The sequence below is a fragment of the Schistosoma haematobium genome, chromosome ZW, assembly GCF_000699445.3.
Source record: "Schistosoma haematobium chromosome ZW, whole genome shotgun sequence".
Classification (NCBI taxonomy): Eukaryota; Metazoa; Platyhelminthes; class Trematoda; order Strigeidida; family Schistosomatidae; genus Schistosoma; species Schistosoma haematobium.
Window position 1 is genome coordinate 68,250,911 of NC_067195.1, and position 20,372 is coordinate 68,271,282.

Genomic DNA, 20,372 nt, shown 5'->3' on the forward strand with positions numbered 1-20,372 from the left:
TAGTACTTGTTCATACGCTAATTACGAATTTCAAATATATTACATTCGTTTTTGCTCATCTAGTTCTACCTGTCTTAAAATGCACTATATCGGGAATTCTTAGTTAGCACACTGATTTTAATACTTTTTATTATCTTAGTTGTGAATGTTGGCAAAGACCTCATCCCGTAGAAAACATCCTCGTGAAGAAAACTAACCAGAACGAAGAACAAATCAAACCATCTAAACTACGTCTTGGGAGTTGATGGGTCTCCATTTAGAAGATTTCTAACGCCTCATAGTGAAGGCAGAGATTCTTCGGAGGTCACAAGGCCGATGCCTAGTGTGACAACCACACCAACAAATTACAAAAGTACATGGAATATTCATACAATAAAGGAGACCGGGATGACCAACTAAAAAGCTGTGAAAACCAAGAGGTACAGCTTGGCGGCTCTCGCACTTAATGAAAAAATTGGACTCAGGCTGGAGCGAAATCATTAGCTTCAAGAAAGGTGCTATCGTACTCTGGTACTGCGGAAGAAAATGCTACACACTCATACAGGGATTTGCAATAGTCTCGTCCAAAGAGGCATGAACAAAACTTGTAAGATGAAAATTTTATGGACCTAAAATCATAACCGCAACTTTCAAAACAATCAATGAGTGGACCACAGTGATATGAACCCATATATAATGACCAAGAAGACGATAAATATCGATTTCACGAGAGTCTGAAGTCGATCAGAAAAGAACCTGAATATCCTGATAGGAAACAAAAACATCAAAGTCAGAATGAACAGCACAGGATATGAAGATATCGTGGGGCGACATAGACAAGGAGAAAGGAACAAGAATGGTGAAAGGTTTGCAAATCTATGTGCACTCAACGGATTGGTTATTTGCGGCAAAATATTCATTTACAAACGCATACATGGGTCTCACCGGATCACACTACACACAACCGGATCGATCACATTTCCATCAGTAAAAAATCAACAGTGGGGGACGTGAAAATCGGGAGAGGATCTGACATAGAATCAGATCACCACTAACTGGTGGTTACCAAGATGGAATTGAATCTAAGGAAGCAATGGACAACTGAAGAAACAACATTGCGAACGTTAAGTATATCCTTCTTTCGACATACTGGCAAACTCATCGAACTTGAGATAACTCTTCAAAACAGGTTCCAAGCCTTACATGATCCACTCAAAAAAGAAGAATCTACTATGGAGAACAACTGGAAAGGGGTCAAAGAAGCACTAACTTCAACGTATCTGGAGGTTCAGTACCGTAAGGAGCATCATGATAAAAAAAGGATCTCTATCAAAAGCCTACACAAGATTCAAGAAAGGAAGAACAAGTAGGCAGTAATTAACTATGGCCAAACAAGAACATAGAAAGTCAAAACACAAGATGAATACACTGAAGCAAATAAGAGAGTGAATTGGAGTATTAAAGCTGGCATGTAGAAACACGTGGAAGACCTAGTAGTGACAGTGGAAAATGCTACAAGAGAAGGGAATATGAAACAACAATATGACGAACAGAAGAAACCAAAAGGGAACTAGAGCAAATCAGAACGACCAGCCAAGGACAACGTAGTCAAGCCAATCACTAAGACTTAAGAACAGCAAAACAGCTGGGCAGAATACTTTAAGAAACACTTAAAAACGCCGGCTCTTCTGAGTCCACCGGACATTAAAGCAGCACACCCAGACCTTTCTACAGATGCCACTACACCAATGATCTAAGAAAGCTGTATGGCCATAAGACAAATCAAGAGTGAAAAATCATCAGAACCTGACAATACACTAGCTGAAGCACTGCCATTCCACAAGTTGATTTGGCTAATCACCTTAGAAGTGGTTTCAACAGGCGTTTTGACTGCCATAAACGAGGCCCTCACGAGTAAAATGACGATAACTCGAAAATTTGCGAGCATCATGGCGTTTGACCTGTAATACAAACCACTAAAAGGTGATAAGATAATTCATTCGAATACAAAAGAATGCTCACATTTCTGTTAATAATAAACAGCTTGGCTTTTTAATATCGAATCATTGAAGCCTTGAAAAACCATTTTTCTGTCTATTTAAGAAGCATATTATAATCAACAGGGAAAATTAGTAACCATGCACCTCTAGTAGAAACTGAAGATCTGGATAAACCGTCACCGCTCCAAATAGTTCCAGTGTTCTGAGGGATGAAAAATGGACTACAGTACGGAGAAAACGGAACGAAAAGAAGAAAGCTGTAGGCAGTACGCAGGTGGTTAGCAAGTCACTGGTGGACTCCCATTGTGAGTCACAAAAATCTGATAGTAAGAGAAAAACCCACCCTGGCGTGACTGAGAAGTATCTAATATCATCGAATATTATTGTGAGCGAATTACTGGAGTCAAACGATCCTGATCCCAAGATTAAACACACACATGATTTAGAGAAGCTGGGAGAAAATATTCGTAGTATCTTACCAGATAACTCTAAAGGAGTTCAGGTCAAAAAACTGGTTAGAATAGGCAAGAGGACTAAAGACAATGTTGAACTCCGACCAAGCAGACACCTTAAGGTAATCCTAGGATCGGAGAAGCAACAGGATCTTCTGTTAAGTAGCGCTCGTTGTAACGACAATTCTGACATCCGAGTTAGACCTGATGTGTCTCTCGAAGATAGAGTAAAAAAGAAGAGAACACTAGCTGAACTAGAAACCCGTCGACAAAATGGTGGGGAAAATCTCCGATTAGTGGATTTCCGAATAATCAGGTCTTGGAAGCGAATGCTACCAAGGCCTGTGTGGATAGGCCGTTCTACCTATGCCAACGCTCGTAGTATGAGAAATAAGTTCCATGAACTAGAAGCATTAGTGGACAGATTAAGGCCACTCATTGTAACTGATGGAAACTTGGTTAGTCCATGGCTTCGACATTACTCCAGAACTATCCGGATACCATTACCTAGAGTGATAGACACAGATTTAGGAAAGGAGGTGGCGTTCTTTTATACATAACCAACAATGTAAATATCCGCTCCTTTGCTTGCGAATCTCATGATAGTGAAAATTTGAAGTCATTATCTGTCAGCTCACTATCGAATGTTGTACATCTATACTCGGTGTTATCTATCGCAGCCCAATCTGCTTAGCTGATGACTTCATTTTATAACATATTCAGTAATGGAGTGCAAATGACAGATGCTCGATACTGAGACTTTTATGGACCTAATATTAATTGGGATGAGATGGCCTCCGTAAGATCTATAAACTCCTTTGATAGTAGGTTCCTGATAACGGAAACGGAGCATGCATCCGTATAGCATGTATCCAAACCCACGCGTTCTGGTGCAAACCAAGGTTCTCCTTCGTTGGACTTAGTAATCGCTCATGCGATTGATGATATGGCCAACCTAAATATTCTTCCATCGTTAGTGAATAGCGATCACGCTGTTTCGTCAGTCACGTTTAGAGCTGGTGACGTGATATGCGATCAGGTTAAGCCTTGCCCAAATGTATAGAGCGCTAACATATCAGCCATTCAGGAGTGCGCTGCCAACACAGATTGGTTTGTAGATACCGGCTTATCAGTTGAAGAGGCATGGTCTATATTTAAAGGTAAGTTTAGTTTAGTTACGTCCTCGTTCATACCATACCTGGTACCGCGTAGACCGAATAACGGTCCACCATGGATAACTAATCCAGTCAGGAAACTTCTTAGGAAAAGGAAGAAGCACTGGAATATGTTCATCTCTACTGGCTTAGAACAATACAGATCCAGTTATTGTAAGATTAGGAATACCTGTAAAGCGTTGATAAGTAAGACCAGACGATCATACGAAAAACGATTGGTTAGGGATTCTAGATAAAGTCCGAAACAGTTATTCTAGTATATAAAAAGGCGAACTCAGAGAAGCGATGGAATTCCATCACTTTTGATCTACAAAGAAAATCCGTTAATCTTGGCAAGAAATGATACCGAAAAAGCTGGAGCTTTATCGGGATATTTCAGTAAGGTGTTTTCTATCAGTAATGAAGAACGACAAACGATTCATTGTTGTGGTAGCTCGTTGATGGACCCTGTAGTCATTGAGAAAGGCACTGTTTTAGGGCTACTTCAGCATCGCAAACCTGATAAAACCAGTGGTACTGATGGTATTCATCCTAGGATTATGAAGCCATATCGGATGCTAATCCATTAACGATACTGCCTGACATGTCTCTAAGGCCGTCCAGACTGCCCAGAAACTGGAAACACGCTGTAATAAGACCGGTGTATAAGGCTGATGGAAAAAATCATTCGGATATCTGTTATAAGCTATGTTGAAGGGCACAATATTTTCCCCAGGGAACAACATGGTTTTCGGAGAGGCCTATCATGCTTGACAAATCTTCTCATTGCAAGAGAAGATTGGGCTGCTGTAAAAGATCAGGATATTCCTGTGAATATGATCTTCATAGATCTAAGTTATTCCTTTGGTAAGGTCTCCCACTCTGGCCTTAAATTCAAACTGGAACGTTTGGGAATCCATTATACAGTCGTAGATTAGATAAGTAACTTTCTCCATGACAAGAGACAAAGGGCAAGTGTTAATGGGGCTCTCTCATCGTGGGTACCTGTAAAAAGTGGGGCTCCCCAAGGTACAATCCTCGGTCCTCTTCTCTTTTCACTTTATGTAAGTGAATTACCAACTGTAGCGAAATCATCCGTTCTACTCTTCGCTGATGACATGAAAAGTTGGAGACTCAAACACAGTTTTTCAGATAGAATAGTGCTGAAAGGATGATCTCAACTGGCTGTTAACATGGATAGATGGATGGTCAATAGAAGTGAACCCTAACAAGAGTGTTGTGATGCAATTAAATAACTATGATGATTCGTATCACTACACAATATGTGGATTCGTGCTACCAAAAGTAAGGAACTATAAAGATTTGGGAGTCATATCAAGCAGTGATCTCAAAACCACTCGTCACTGTATGGCTGCTGCTGCGAAAGGCTGTAGGGTATTATGATCTATTCGTAGGTCTTTCCAGTACTTAGATGACGAAATACTTAGATTATTATACCCGATTTACGTACGACCACATTCAGTATATGGGATTCAAGCAGTGAGTCCTTGTTTCAATTATGAGTCGGATATACTGGAACGAATCCAATGACCAGGTACTAAAATGGTACAAGGTCTATCTGGCCTATCTTACGAAGACAGACTGAGACACCTTGAATTATTTCCGTTATCTTACCGTAGAATATGGGGTGATCTAATATTGGCTTATCGTATACTGAACGATGACCTTGGTATTAACATGTCTTACCTTTTACCTCCGTCTAGGACTGACCATTTGAGAGGACATTCGAAGAAAGTTCAAATACCGAGATCAAATCGTTTACGTCTGGAGTTTGGTTTCTCGCACCGAGTAGTGAATTACTGGAATTCTCTACCGGAACACGTAATATCAGCACCTTCTGCTGATATATTTAAACCGACATTGGACCTCTACAGTATTACAAACTGCAAGGATTAATGTAGGTCGATAGACCTCCTATGCTTATTACTAAAGCCTGAAGATAGACAAAAAATAACTTGAGCGCTCTATTTAAAAGGACAGTGGTACTCTTTCTCGTTGAGTTAATTAACTGTTTTGATCGTAAAATACGCATCAAAACTACTGTTTACACTTTAATTGCATCTACCCCAGTTAAAGTGATATTGTATTGAGTTTTTCGATTTTGCTTTTGTGTATTTATTGCATCGAAGCACACTTGGTCGACTTTTACTTGATTTATTTAGTTAGGGTTTAAAAAACCTTTTACATATCCTGTTTTTGTCACCGTTCTAGTTGATTTTCAAGATGGCTCGGTCTACTCATAAATGTGGACAACCATACTGCTTATTTCCGGTGGATGAAGGGATGCAACGTGATGAGTGTAATAAGTGGTTCCATAAGATGTGCACCCGATTAAGCCCCACTGCATATAAAAGGTGTTCAAAGCCCAACTCCCATTGGCTTTGTAGTTTTTGTTGCTCGAGCAAAACATTGCTTATCCAGGAAGCAATTAGTCTCCTGGTGTTGGCTAATAAGAAGGTTGATGAGGGCTGTACTGATAACATTGGCACTGTTGGCGAAGATTGCGTTAGTGTCGTAAGTGCTATCACGGCGCAAGCCAGACATCTACCTGTGCAACCCGCAGTTAAACGTTCTCCCCCGAAACGATCAGTGAGTGACAGGTCATTAGACGTTGGTGGCCATATTGCTACAGCAGCAACCGGTGACCCAGATAAAACAATTACTGTCCCGAGTTGTTCTAATGTAGACGTTTCGACTGATGGAAAATGGATGACGCGAAAACGCAGAAGAGTAGGAAAGATAGCTAAAACTAATGACTGTTTACTTGATAAGTCCTCGGTGGACTCTCAGACCATTCCGCCAAAGTCCCATAGTAAAGCTTCGTCTGACATTGTTGTGAGTCATTCGCTTGACTCCCAGGACTCTGTTAAAATAAAAACTAATCGTAAGATACCAGTGGTTAAAATACAGGATCTAACGTCACGGTCGAAAGCTGTGAACACAGTTTCAAAAGAAGCTAAACCCCTCCCTAGTTTAATTATTTGGAATCTAGAGGAGTCGAAAGATAACGACCCTGCTAGAAGACATGCACATGACCTGCAGTTAGTGGAGTCTGTGGTAAGGAATGTACTACCAGAAGAGGTTTCAGGGGTACATATTACAAAAGTAATACGACTTGGTAAATGGGTTGGAGGCGAGACCCAACCAAGAAGAATCCTGAAGCTGGTTCTCGGGAGTTTTGAAGAAAGAGACATATTATTGAAAGCGCACTAAAAACTCGTGCCTCAAATACCAGTATTCAACCAGATTGGCCGCTTGAGGATCGAATCAAGTGGAAGAATGCTCTTACGGAGTTGAGGACTCGGAAATTAAATGGCGAAAATAACCTTACCATTAAGGGTTTTCGGGTAGTCAGGTCTTGGAAGCCAATGCTTCCGAGGCCTGTGTGGGTAGAACGATTGATTTCCAAAACACCTTAAGTGTATGCTACACGAACGCTCGTGGTCTTAGAAGTAAAACGTCCGAGCCAAGTCTGATGGTGCAAGAATTATGTCCCGATATAATCGTTGTTACAGAAACTTGGTTCACAGTAAATATAGACTGTTCTCCTTTCATTGCTGGTTATATCTGTATCAGAAGTGGTAGAGTTTCAAGTCGCAAAGGGGGAAGTATAATATTATACGTTAGGGATTACGTTCGTATACAATCAACCATATCGGAGGCTCATATCAGTGGCACATGTGAGGTTGCATGTTGTAAGATTAAATCTAGAAATGGGTTAGTGACTATAGGGGGAATATACCGTAGTCCGTCTTGTCTTGCTGACGACTTTATCCTAAGACACATCTGTTCTTGGAGTATGGCAGAATGTTGTCTCATCATTGGGGACTTCAACGCACCGCATATCAACTGGATAGAGCTTACAGCTCCAGGTAGTGGTTTCGATAGCGACCTTTTATCTACCGTTATTCAGTGTGCACTTGTACAATGCATCACAAAACCGACACATATTGATTTCAGTCATGATCAACTGATTGGTCGGTCGACGCGGATGGATTGATCGAAGATGAATGGAATAAGTTTAAAACTACATTCGAGTCCGTAACGTCGCCGTTTATCCCATGGTCAGCACGTAAGCTATCACATTGCCCTCCATGGATTAATAAGGAAACCCGGAAGCTGTTAAAGCGTAGAAAACATTTCTGGGACTTATTCCTGTTGGCAGGTCATGCACCATTTAAGCGTGAGTACCAAAAATACCGTAATATCTGTAAGAAAACCATAGCGAAATCCCGTACCACTTACGAACGACAGTTAGTATATGATAGCCGTACTTGTCCGAAACGATTGTTTTCGTATGTTAAACGGCAAATGAAACGTAGTGATGGTATTCCCCCGTTACTGTTACACGAAAATTCAGAATTACTAGTGTTGTGGATGCGGAGGAATAGACCAATAATTATCATGTTAAGTCCAATGGTGTCCTTGGACTTTAAATGGATATTTCCTATTGGTCGATATCTGTTCACTTGTTGAATATTGTACAAAATGTTGTTTTCTATTTTTATGGTACGATGTGGTATGCTTGATTGGTATATAAACAAAGTATGTTTGAAATATAACGATTCACATCTCAGAGGTTGTGACTTGTGTTCTGGACTCAACTGACTGGGCTAGACAGGGAAGCGAGACCAATCGAGACTCTAGGCCGTCCGTTCGTGTTTACGTGTCACTGTAATCGATCGATAACACAGGGTAAAAATCGACCGCAACTTAAAGCCATAACAATTGGCGACAGGGTGGAGAAAAATTTTGAACCTTGTAATTGGACGAGATTCAGGCTAATTGTTTCGACCAATCAGAGTCTAGATTTATCATCAGCGTCCTTGAGCAACATTTGTCATTGTCCCTACAGTTAATTTTCATTGCTGGTGCAGAAAAGAAAAAAATGACTACCTTTTCCGGTCAATTGCAGCTTCTACTTGAGCAACAACATCAGTGTTTCAAAAATAGCCAGTTGAATTTTTTAGAAAATTTACGCACACTGTTGGTAAATTTTCCATGTTTCGGAAATGCAACAGAAGTTGGTAAGTTCATTTCTCATCTGCAGACTGAGCTGGAAAACAACTGCAGAACATATGAAGCTGTTTATAAAAGCCTCTGTGAATCCCGGACGACCAGTGATGTAAACGAGACAGTTAATCATGATCCGCCCAGTTGTCCAGAAATGTCAAATTCCGAAACATTCCCTGTCGTGGGTTCAAATCCCACTGTTCCTGAAACGTGTACAGACAGTGATGTACCCAGCTCACAGGAAGATCTCTCATTAAATGCTCATAAATTAATTGCAGTACCCGCCCACAACGGAACAGGGAACAAATCGTGCAGTACACTGAATCCAGCTGTTTCAAATGGTCCTCATCATTCAACAACAGGAGATTCTGACGAATCTTATTATCTAGATCCTCTTGTACCAGAAAATGTGTTAGATGCATCAAATGATGATCAGAAATCTAATACAATTTTGATAGATGTTGATTATCTCAGTGATCAACTGTTTGCAAATGAGATTTTCAACAAATCCCATGATAATGTTCCAGAAGAATCAAACGCTGATGACCTCATATCAAGCGACATTGATCCCAACTATTTAATCACTTTCAGTGACTTCTCTGTTCAACCTGGCAATTATGTGTTAAATAAAGTCAAATTAATTTTAACTTGGGGATATGAGGACCCAACATTATTTCGTGGGGGAGGATGAACCCAGAAAATTTCAAACTCCGGATATCAACTCCGGATCTTCAAAAAAGGGAGGTGTTGTGGATGCGGAGGAATAGACCAATAATTATCATGTTAAGTCCAATGGTGTCCTTGGACTTTAAATGGATATTTCCTATTGGTCGATATCTGTTCACTTGTTGAATATTGTACAAAATGTTGTTTTCTATTTTTATGGTACGATGTGGTATGCTTGATTGGTATATAAACAAAGTATGTTTGAAATATAACGATTCACATCTCAGAGGTTGTGACTTGTGTTCTGGACTCAACTGACTGGGCTAGACAGGGAAGCGAGACCAATCGAGACTCTAGGCCGTCCGTTCGTGTTTACGTGTCACTGTAATTGTTAGGATAGTCGGGAAAATATACCAATAATTATTGTGTTAAGTCTACGGTGGCCTTGGACCTTAAATGTACATTTCTTATTGGTCGATGTTTGCTTCACTTGTTAAATATTGTACAAATGTTGTTTCCTATTTTATGGTACGATGTGGTTTGTTTGCTTGGTATATAAACAAAGTATGTTTGAAATACAATGATTCATAACCCAGAGGCTGTGACTTGTGTTCTTGACTCAACTGGCTGGGGCTAGACAGCGAAGCAGGGCCAATCAGGGCACTAGGTCGTCCTTACGTGTATTACGTGTCCACTGTCACAGAAGCGATCGATAAATACGCTGCTTATCAAAAACCCTGCAGTCACACCCGTTACAACAGTAATCGATCGATAACACAGGGTAAAAATCGACCGCAACTTAAAGCCATAACAACTAGCTGCATCAGATCGAGCAAAAGCTGAGACTTTTTCAAACTATTTAAGCGAAGTCTTCTCTACGTTAATTGTAACAAATACATGTCCCACTCACACCGAGATACCAACCATGGAATCTGTACAGGTGACTGAGAGAACTGTCCTTCCGTTGATAACTAACCTCAAACCTGGTAAGATACCGGGCCCTGAAGGGTTACATCCACGGCTACTGTCATCTCTTGCGGACATTATTTCAAAACCGCTCGCGTCACTCTTCAACATGTCCGTGTCACTCGCTCAACTCCCTAGAGATTGGAAGGACGCTATAGTCAGTCCTATATTTAAGGACGGTCAGAGACAGATAGTATCTAACTACCGGCCTGTCAGTCTAACTATCATAGTCGTTAAGTTACTTGAAAAGTTAATTCGGGTTAGGTTGCTGAGCCCCATAGATTTACACAATCTGTTAGCTCCTGAGCAACACGGATTTCGTAACAAGCGTTCATGCTTGACTAACTTGCTTATTGTGAGGGAGGATTGGACAGCAGCCCTAGATAACGGTCTGTCTGTCGACGTGATATTCATAGATTTTAGCAAAGCATTTGACAAGGTTTCGCACGTAGGTCTTATGCAGAAGCTCACGAGCTTCGGAATAATAGGTACTGCACATGCGTGGATAGGAAATTTCTTATGTGACCGCAGACAGAGAGTTAGGGTCAACGGAACGCTATCCGATTGGAAGCCGGTCAAAAGTGGTGTACCCCAAGGCACCATCTTAGGCCCTCTGCTCTTCCTTCTCTACGCTAATGAGTTGCCACTGTTGCTTAGGTCGTCGACATCATTGCTTGCGGATGGCGTAAAAATCTGGAGAACAATAACAAGTGCGCCTGATCATCTGGATCTTCAAGCTGACTTAGACGATTTAGTTAGATGGGCTCGAGAGTGGGGCTTAGAAGTCAATGCTAGGAAGAGTGTACTAATGCACACCGATCACGGTAATAGTTACCGTTACACTATTGAGGGTAAACCTCTTCCATGCGTTCAAGAGCATAAAGACTTAGGAGTAGTATTAAGTCATGATTTAGAAACAATTACGCATTGCAAAGCAGCCGCTGTCAAAGGTTTTCGTGCGTTATGGTCACTTCGCCGAGCATTCAAATGCTTTGACGAGGAAACGTTTAGAATTTTATATCCCATATATGTTAGACCACATTTAGAGTGCTGTATCCAAGCAGCTAGCCCGTGTCTGGTAAAGGATACTAACTCCCTTGGGTATGTCCAGCGTGTGGGAACAAAATTAGTGAAGGGTCTTTCTAGACTCCCTTACGAAGAGCGTTTAAAACGCCTAAACCTTCTCCACTTGTCGTGCCGTAGGACGTGAGGTGACCTTATACTGGCATTTCGTATCTTTAATTGTGACTTGGGTGTTAATGTCTTATATTATTGCTCCTTGAAGCACTAATAATCTGCGAGGTCATAGCAAGAAGGTTCATAAACCGCGATCTAATAAACTTAGAGTGGGGTCCCGTTTTTCTCATCGAGTAGTCAATCATTGGAACGCCTTACCCGAACAAGTGGTATCAGCCCCATCAGTGAATACTTTCAAGGAAAAGCTGGACCTTCACTGGAAAGCAATGTGTCAGGATTAACACAGGTTCATCAACCTTATTACTGAAAACTGAAGACTGAAGATTGAAATTGGTAAGCGCGTAAGTCGAAAGAATTGGTCTACGACTGAAGGTTGGTTTCACTTCAACTGACCAGATAACAATTTACTCGTGTAATTTGCAGAAATAGTCAGTAAATTCTGAATATTAATATAGTAAAAATGTTGATCTGACATTTTACTAACGTTGTCAACGTAATCTAGGCCCCGCGTACCAGTCAGAATCAATTAATTCTGAAGAACGTTCACTTTCTGCCCTCCTTAATTCTTAACTCAGCTGTAGAATGGGATCGGTTATAAATTTTATGCAGCAAAACTATATTCAGAAGGTTTCCTGGCTTTGAGGTCCACGATACCGTTAACGTTTTGAGTTCTGTTTTAAACATAGAATTGTCTTACAACACCATTTGAATATTCGCTTGGAACTTATGTTGTCACTTCTCTGCCACGCTCCTAGTTTTAATTTAGAGCGGTATCTTGTTTTTTTCATGAATGACGACTAGACAATTTCTTCCAGGATTAAAAACCGTCATTAATTTACTTAGTAGGGTTATTAGTTTCTAAGTTCTTTATCTGATATCAGACTTTTAATTCAGTGATAGTATCCCTACTCAAAAACTCGTTTTTTGGTCATATTCTTCATATTTGTCCTTATGATGCTTACCTATCGGAACATAATATTTATTTTGACCTCCGTACCCAAGGCGTAGTTCTTCCAGGAGTTTACCCGAGCTCCCAACTTTGAGGAAATTTTGGGGAAACTCACGAAGTCAAATGACCTTCACCAATGTTTGAGGAACTTTGGGAAAATTTTGGGGAAATCCCCAAAATCAACTGACCTTGACCAAGGTTAGAGGGGAACTTTGGGGATTTCCCCAAGTCTGGGGAAATTTTGGGGTTTTTGTGCCATTTGCCCAAAATTTCCTCAAAGTTTACTATAGCGGCTTCCTTAAAACGTGCCAAATTTTCCCCCAAATTGGGAGCTTGGGTAGTTACCCTAAATAGTTCTACAAACTTTAAATACCAACACAAGAAACTATTTGTCGAGTTATGTGCCTACGAATACATCGTTACCATTAGGAATATGTTTCATGATAATGAGATCCTTGGCTACATCTTAGGACAAAAACTAACAAGTGGATAAGAAATAACTACACTCAGAGAAGTCATGGGGAAACCTTATACAATGAGATTTAAGCTTCTTTCGGTTATTAAGCCGATCACTCGAAGTCTTTAACAAATAGTTATGATAATGTAGACCTCAATGAGGTAGTCTACACTTACATACACAGCTCAATCTAACAGCCAGTACCTTCATATGCAAGTGTCACGTCCTGGTTTGGGCACCCTAGCTTTCTTCCAACTTACTCTCACACTAGCCATCGTCTCACGTCGCGGTAGGCGGTGATTAGGCATACGTAACGTATGTCCTAGCCATCTCAGAGGATAAATATTTACTATTTCATCGGTCAGTTTGCCATCCTTACCAAGTACGCTGCGTCTAACTTCAAGATTACTCGTTCCTCGAGTTACGTCAGTCTACTTTGGGGCGAATTGTATAAAGACTTTCAAAGAATTGTGTAAGAACCAAGAAACATGATTGGCGCTTCCTGACGAGTCAAAAGCATCAGCTGCATCTGGTTTCTGCCGTAAACTTTCAACTCATAGCCACTGACAGAAATTATCCTATTGTGAGTAAAAGATCTGTCACGCTAGTAGTACACCAATCAGTAACGTCCTTAGACGTCTTGGACAGTGGGCAGGGCACTTTGAGGAACAGTGCAGCTAACGTGTTGCCCCAAAAGCATCGATAAGATTTTGTGGTGACGACTGATCCACCGAACGAGATGATATGCAAGAAACTCCGACCCCTGAAGCGCCGCAGGTCACTAGACCTAGATGGCTGAACTTCGGCTCTTTTGAAGGAAGGTGATGGACTCTCGGTCAGAGAAGTGACTAGGCTGTTTGGGAACTTACTTACGCCTGTTACCTCGCGGAGGAGCATGCGCCGCCCACCAGGATTCTCCACCGAACTCTGTCCTAGGCAATCCTTAGAAGTTTCTGTTCATTCTTTTGATGTTTACCTCCGATTTCCGACTCAATATGCCCATTATTCTTCCTCTTTTCCTCTTCACTTTAGTATTCCGAGTTATTTATTTTATTTGTTTGAACACATGAATATTGGTACAAAGGAGGACTGAGTACATATGTGCAACACAGTCACGTGATTTATGTGTGGACTGTGATACTGCCCGAATGCCCAGACCGAAGCAGGTAGTTTTCTTAAGCGGCCACACCCGGAGCCTTCGACCTAAAGGTCTGATCCACAAGGCAATGGAGCGACATCGAGAGATGCAGTCCCATGGTAGCCGGTGACCGACTGTTGGTTCGCATTGCATTTGTTCTTTCAGATCCTAGAGCCCATGCACGCCATTGTTTTGGAATCATGGTTTTCTAACTCCCCTAGGTGAACCCTCCGTGTCCATCAACCCGGTTAAAGCGCTGGACATTCGCTTTTCGTCCTCTCAATTTCGTAAACAACACCCCGTTCGCGAGAAGGAAGTGAGTAGGACTTCCCTGGCAGTGGCTGTATACTAGAGGATGAGCGGACTTTCCTCACTCTCGGCCGTACCAGGGGCGGTGATTCCGAGTTGGCGCTTACCTCATGATGCCGTTTTGATGATTTCCACAATGTATGTCCTATCCACTTCCAGAGTCTTACCGAACTTGCCTCTTCATCTGGAAGCTGGTTTGTTCTCTCCCACAGTAGGCTGTTGCTGATCGTACATGGCTAACGCACATTCAGTATCTTGCGTAGACAATTGTTTATAAATACTTGTACTTTTTTGATGATGGTTGTAGTAGTTCTCCAAGTTTCAACTTCGTACAGTAGAACTGTCTTGACGTTCGTATTGAATATTCTGACTTAGATATTGGTTGACAGTTGTTTTGAGTTCCATATGTTGTCCAGCTGTAGAAATATTGTCTTTGCTTTGCCAATCCTTGCCTTTACTTCATCCGATCCCCCTCGTTCATCAATGATGCTTCTCAGACACATGGAAGTTCCCATCTCTTCCAGAGTTTTTCCATGTGTTATTGGGTTAGTGTTCCCTGTGTTGTATTTCAGGATTTCGCTTTTTCACTTGTGTATGTTGAGCCCTACTATTGCAGAGGCTGCTGCTTGTATGGAAAGGTTCGAGAGATTATTATGTCTCAGAAACGGGATTAAGTAGAATTGTTCAGTTTAAATGTTGCTCCTCAACTTTATCATCAATTGCATTATGAAGGTAGCTCTGATGGGATTACTCGTGGAGTGGGTCTGCTACTCGAAGAAAGACTTCTATCTTGAGTATAGAGACGATATTCAGTCAGTTATCAACAACGTGGAACTTCGTACGTACGTACGTACATCAATTCGAGTTGCCATACCACATTAGCACAGAGATACAATTGTCGATTCAAATACCGTAGTGGTAGAGGTAGTAAAAGTATAAGCAGTAATCGGAAAAATTAGGGTTCGAAGATGTTATTCAAGGAGTATAATACAGTGAAATAAATTTTGAAAGAGAAAAAAGGGACATGATGAATTCAGAAGATTAGAATTTGGGAGAACACAAAGAGTGGATGCACCTGCACCACTGCAAACGATTTTTAGCCATGTCATTCCAAGTGTCTAACCATCGGTTGCTATCGTCTCGCGGATCCCAACCAGGTAGTCTACACCTACCAACATGGCTCAGTCCACTTGTCAGTGACTCCATTGATTTGTGCCATGTTTTGGTCTGGCAGCCCGAACATGCTTGCATTGTTGCTTACGGTGGTCAGAAGACTCTGCATTTTGTCAGCGTCTTCACCAAATAAAACTATGTCATCTGCATATTCTAAGTCAACAAGTGAACCTCCCGGTAGAAGTTCAACCCCTGGAAATTTAGATGAGGAGAGTGTTATCTCTAAAAGTACGTCGACCACAAAGTTGAACAAGAATGGGGAGAGTGGACAGCCCTGACGAACACCACTTGAGGTAATCAATTCTGATGACAGTTCGCCATAAGCTCTCACTCTACCAGTTGTGTTCGAGTAGAGAGCCTTTATAAGGTTAATGTACTTCTTTGGTACTCCTTTCAGTGACAAACACTGCCATAGAACCTCACGATCAACAGAGTCGAATGCCGCCTTAAGGTCGAGAAATACTACCATTGTGGGGCGTCTGAATGTGTGTCTGTGTTCTAGAACCTGACGTAGTGTGAATATCTGGTCTATACAACCACGTCCAGGTCGAAAACCAGCCTGGTTTTCTCTAGTCTGCTCTTCACGAGCTTTGGTTAGGCGTCGAAGTATTATTGAAGCTAATATTTTAGACACTATATTAGTCAAACTGGTTCCTCTGTGATTGTCACAAGAGGACTTTTGTCCTTTCTTATAGACTGGCACAATCAGTGATTGAGACCAGTCAGATGGGATTACGTCCAGCTTCCAGACTCTACCTAAGGCCTCAGTCAACCTCACTGCTAATACTGGACTGCCATCCTTAAAAATCTCGGAGGTAAACTTGTGAGGTCCTGCTGCTCTCCCACGCTTCAGATTTCGTATAGCTTTTTCAACTTCATAAAGAGTTGGAGTACTTTACGACGATATTGCTGGTGGTGGTGTAAGTAGTGAGATCAGTCTGCGTAAAGTGGAACCCAGAGAGGGTTGCCTCAACTCGGACTCTCCTTGTCGCTGTCGTGATGCTAGTCTGGTTGTGAAAGGTTGGGTCTACAACGCGTCGGTGCAAGTTGTTTTACTCTATAGTTTTGGAACTCGATTTCCATGATACTGGGGTGTGAAAAAGCTGAATAGGACTAGCATCTATTTGTCCATTACAACTCTTTGACTGGGGCCCGAGATATGGTGCAACTCAATGACTTGAGACGTTACCAGACATGGCTCAGAATAGAGGTCAATAGCTAATCTGTTAGACCAGCTTTACATGTAGGATAAATCCAATTTACAATAATACGGTGTTTTCTCATCGTGACCGTTATCAGGCATTTTCTTAGTGAGTATTATCTAGTTTATCTGTCATACGAATTACATTTAGTTTGTTTCTGTTTCAAGACAAAAGGTTAACTACCAATGAGGCTCAATATTCTTCTAAACTCCGTAGAGAAATTAAAAAATGTTGTTTATTGATTGTATTGGGTTATCGATTGAAGATGACTGATCCACTATACAGATTGCATAGGTAGTGTGAGTCGTTAGCTCATAAATTCTTTTTGGCTACAATTGTTTGCCAGAGTATTAACGTAGCTATGTATGACCACTTTCCGTTTGCAAATCAGTTGTAAACACATCCGGTATTACGTTAAACTTTTTCACCCAATTTAGAATTTTTGAGGGTAAATTGAAAATATTCCATACTTGACATAGCAGTGTAATAAACCGGGTAAAGGAGAGAAGCATGAGACAAAATATTAGTTAGTAAACTGAATAATGCGTCGCAATGATGTCAGTTTATACTTGTCCTCAAATACATCAACTAGCTTAGCTTTGCATTAGAAAATGGTTTACTACATATGTTTCGAAAAAAATTATGTACTAGAACTCCATCATCATCATTCATTTGATATAGCTTTGCTCCGCTGTTGCAAGAGTATTTATAAATTAGGGATTACACAAAGAGCTATGAGGTAGATCAAATATTGTTGGTTGGAAACGATCTACAATCTTTATATTTATTAACAAATAATTTCCTCATTTCCCAAAACATGGCATTAGCGCGCTCGTACGTAGGTACTCATATTCCTTAAAACCTCTAGTTTACATAAGATATCTATAGAACTGGTCACCAGTAGACTTCATTTTCTTTCTGTATCACTAATATTTAAGTAGTAAAATCTTATTTGAATTTGGTCTTTTGTAGCTAATCTTGAGATGGACAATTTAATAGCAGATGTATCAGACATTGACTTTATCATTGAGAGCCAACTAGAAAATCAAATTGGATTGGGATGTTTGCCTTTCTCAAATATGAACAGTTATTTAGATTTTATTTAATACTGTTTCTTTAGAGTCCGGTGCTGGCGTTTGTCGTTTTTTTATTATTAATCAATGTCCCCTTAATAATTTATGTCCTTTGAGACATATCAAAGCTGACAGGACAGTCGTATGCAAGCATTGGCTTCGTGGATTGTGCAAAAAAGGTGATGACTGCGAGTTCCTACACGAATATGACATGACTAAAATGCCAGAATGTTACTTCTTTTCGAAATTTGGTAAGTTGAGCTTCAGATTATTTCTTACTAGTGGTATACAGGAGAGTGTATGAATAAAGAATGTCCATTTCTTCATATTGACCCCGCTTCTAAGGTACAGGATTGCCCTTGGTATGATAGAGGGTTTTGCAGAAACGGTAATAGAATTCTTACTTTTAGAGATATGTCTAGGTCCTTTGTGCCGAAATCGACATGTCAGACGAGTAGCGTGCAAAAACTACATAAATGGTTTTTGTCCTAAAGGACGTGAATGTAAATATGCGCAGTGAGTAAAACTCTATTTCTAAACGTTGTAGTCCTATATGGTGGCCCCTTCCAGGAAGTGATCAAGATACACAGAAAAGCCGCTGGATATGTCATTACTGCAGTAAGTTTCCTCTACATCATATACTGTGTATTAGTTTCTGTCTTTCGACTTTAAAATGTACCGTATTTTGCATTTTAGATGAACGTGGACACAAAATACAATTTTGCCTCAAACTATCGCCTGAGGAACGTCTTCGACTACAGGAGCAGCAGCGAATGCAGAATATTAGCACTGGCGGCGCAGCGTTGCCTCAACAAGGTGGTAATCCCGGATCTCGTTTTGTTTCGGAACGTCTCAAGTTCGGTGGTCTTATGGGGACCTCACAGGCTGCTCCTACTGGACCTCGACAAGGCCCACAAAAACCACTTGACGAAGTAACATGTTTTAAATGTGGAGAGAAAGGACATTATGCGAATCGATGCAACAAAGGCTATTTAGCATTTCTCAGTAAGGTTTCACTACAACCCCATGAAATGGAGAGTGCTCGTGGCTGATGCAAATGTGAAACTAGAAACCAGTGTATTGTAACCTGTACAGCTCTTATCTACATTTTTTATTATTTTCTAAAGAACGAAGCTGAATTCCTATGAACTAAGTTTTAGTTTTTGACTGTAGTAGTCTCTTAGAATGTGAATATGTAGCGACCTAATCGTAAAAGTAAAACACCGTAATTGTCGGTACTTGTCAGTAAAGCGTATCTGAAGTTTTAAAAAATAACTTCCTCTAAGATTTCCCATAAAAGAATTACTATCGGAAAGTTATAAACGCTAGTTTGCCAGTCATCTTTCATTTAGCTCAATTGACCTTCACTTCCAATCCATATGATAGTTTGGAGTTTAAGTTGGTCATTATTCCCGGTTATGGAAAAACATTTTATTGCTACAACTTCGAATGAAACATTTGTTTTCCCAACGTCTAACTACACATGAGCCGAAAGAAATCCTTAGACACGCAGTTCACACAGAGTTTAACCATTAAAGTAGTTCCCGCCAAATTTTCAGACATATATTTACCAATGCATGATATTAACCAATGTTAAACTTAAACTGACTATTAATGCTATGCATTAGTAGATTTAGTCAATTAGAAACCATCGTTATATTTGTGGCCATTTAGTGACATTGTACCGCAGTATTGTAGACAACTGCATAGAACTAGCATCTGACGAGTCATCACGAATCCCCATTCGGTGTCCTAGAGATGGTACGACTCTGTAGCTTAAGATGCTATCAAATATAGTTCAAAATAAAAGCCACTGACGATTCCGCTGTAGTTTCGTATCTTTTTCTTCGTAAGTTAGGTAAACTCCTTTAACTGGATGGTTTCTTTTTTGAATGTATTATCGACTGAACTATATCTCTTACTACATACTGTTTTTATCCATTTATTTAATGATTGTACTACCATTTCCTCTCGTATTTCTTTTGTGATGCAATTTTATTGGTCCTACATTGTACCGGAATCTATATGCATGCAATGAATAAAAATAAACTTATAATTGGATTAAACAGCTTAAACTGTTTTCGTTTATTAGTGTAATCTATTTGACTATGTCGGTCCACTTACCTGCTGTTCAGTTGGTCTGCATACATATATCCATCTTAGTATATTGTGTTAGTGGTATATGTTAATAATTCGATTTGAACTTTTGTGATAACACGTTTAAAATGTCTCGATATCATCATGTAGACGACGGGTATGATCGTCTAGACTGAACTGTCTCTTTCCATTTTGTTTTCAGCAAAGATACTTTATTTTTGTATGGTCTTAAAGTCATTTGTTTGCTGATTTTTCCACCAAGGTCATGAATTTATGGAACTTCGAAATACAAATGCTGCAATACATGCGTATAGGCAAGCACTTGTTTATAATCATTTATTTAATGATTGCACTCCCCTTTATTTTTTCGCAATACTATCACTTCATTTGTATAGTCCATTTATTTTGGTCCCTCACTGTACCAGAATTCACATGAGTTAAATAAAATAAATGTAGGTTCTGTGCGGCATCAATTATTGTCAAAAGCTCTAGCTAAAAAAACGTATCGTAAGTTCAACTACTCATA

The 20,372-nt window shown here is 40.3% G+C and overlaps 1 protein-coding gene across 2 annotated transcripts; it reads left to right on the top strand.

Annotated features, from left to right (window-relative positions):
- Positions 1-11,785: 11,785 nt before the first annotated feature.
- On the top strand, positions 11,786-19,817 carry CPSF4_1 (Cleavage and polyadenylation specificity factor subunit 4). Of its 2 annotated transcripts, XM_051212121.1 has the most exons (7): positions 11,786-11,820; positions 17,649-17,762; positions 17,797-18,000; positions 18,042-18,137; positions 18,172-18,265; positions 18,297-18,367; positions 18,446-19,817. In XM_051212121.1, exons 2-7 carry the CDS (start codon positions 17,756-17,758, stop codon positions 18,799-18,801), a joined length of 828 nt encoding a protein of 275 aa, XP_051072261.1. In that variant the 5' UTR covers positions 11,786-11,820; positions 17,649-17,755; the 3' UTR covers positions 18,802-19,817. The 2 variants fall into 2 exon arrangements, with proteins under 2 accessions (XP_051072261.1, XP_051072260.1); XM_051212120.1 differs by having other exon boundaries at positions 17,649-18,000.
- Positions 19,818-20,372: the final 555 nt, after the last annotated feature.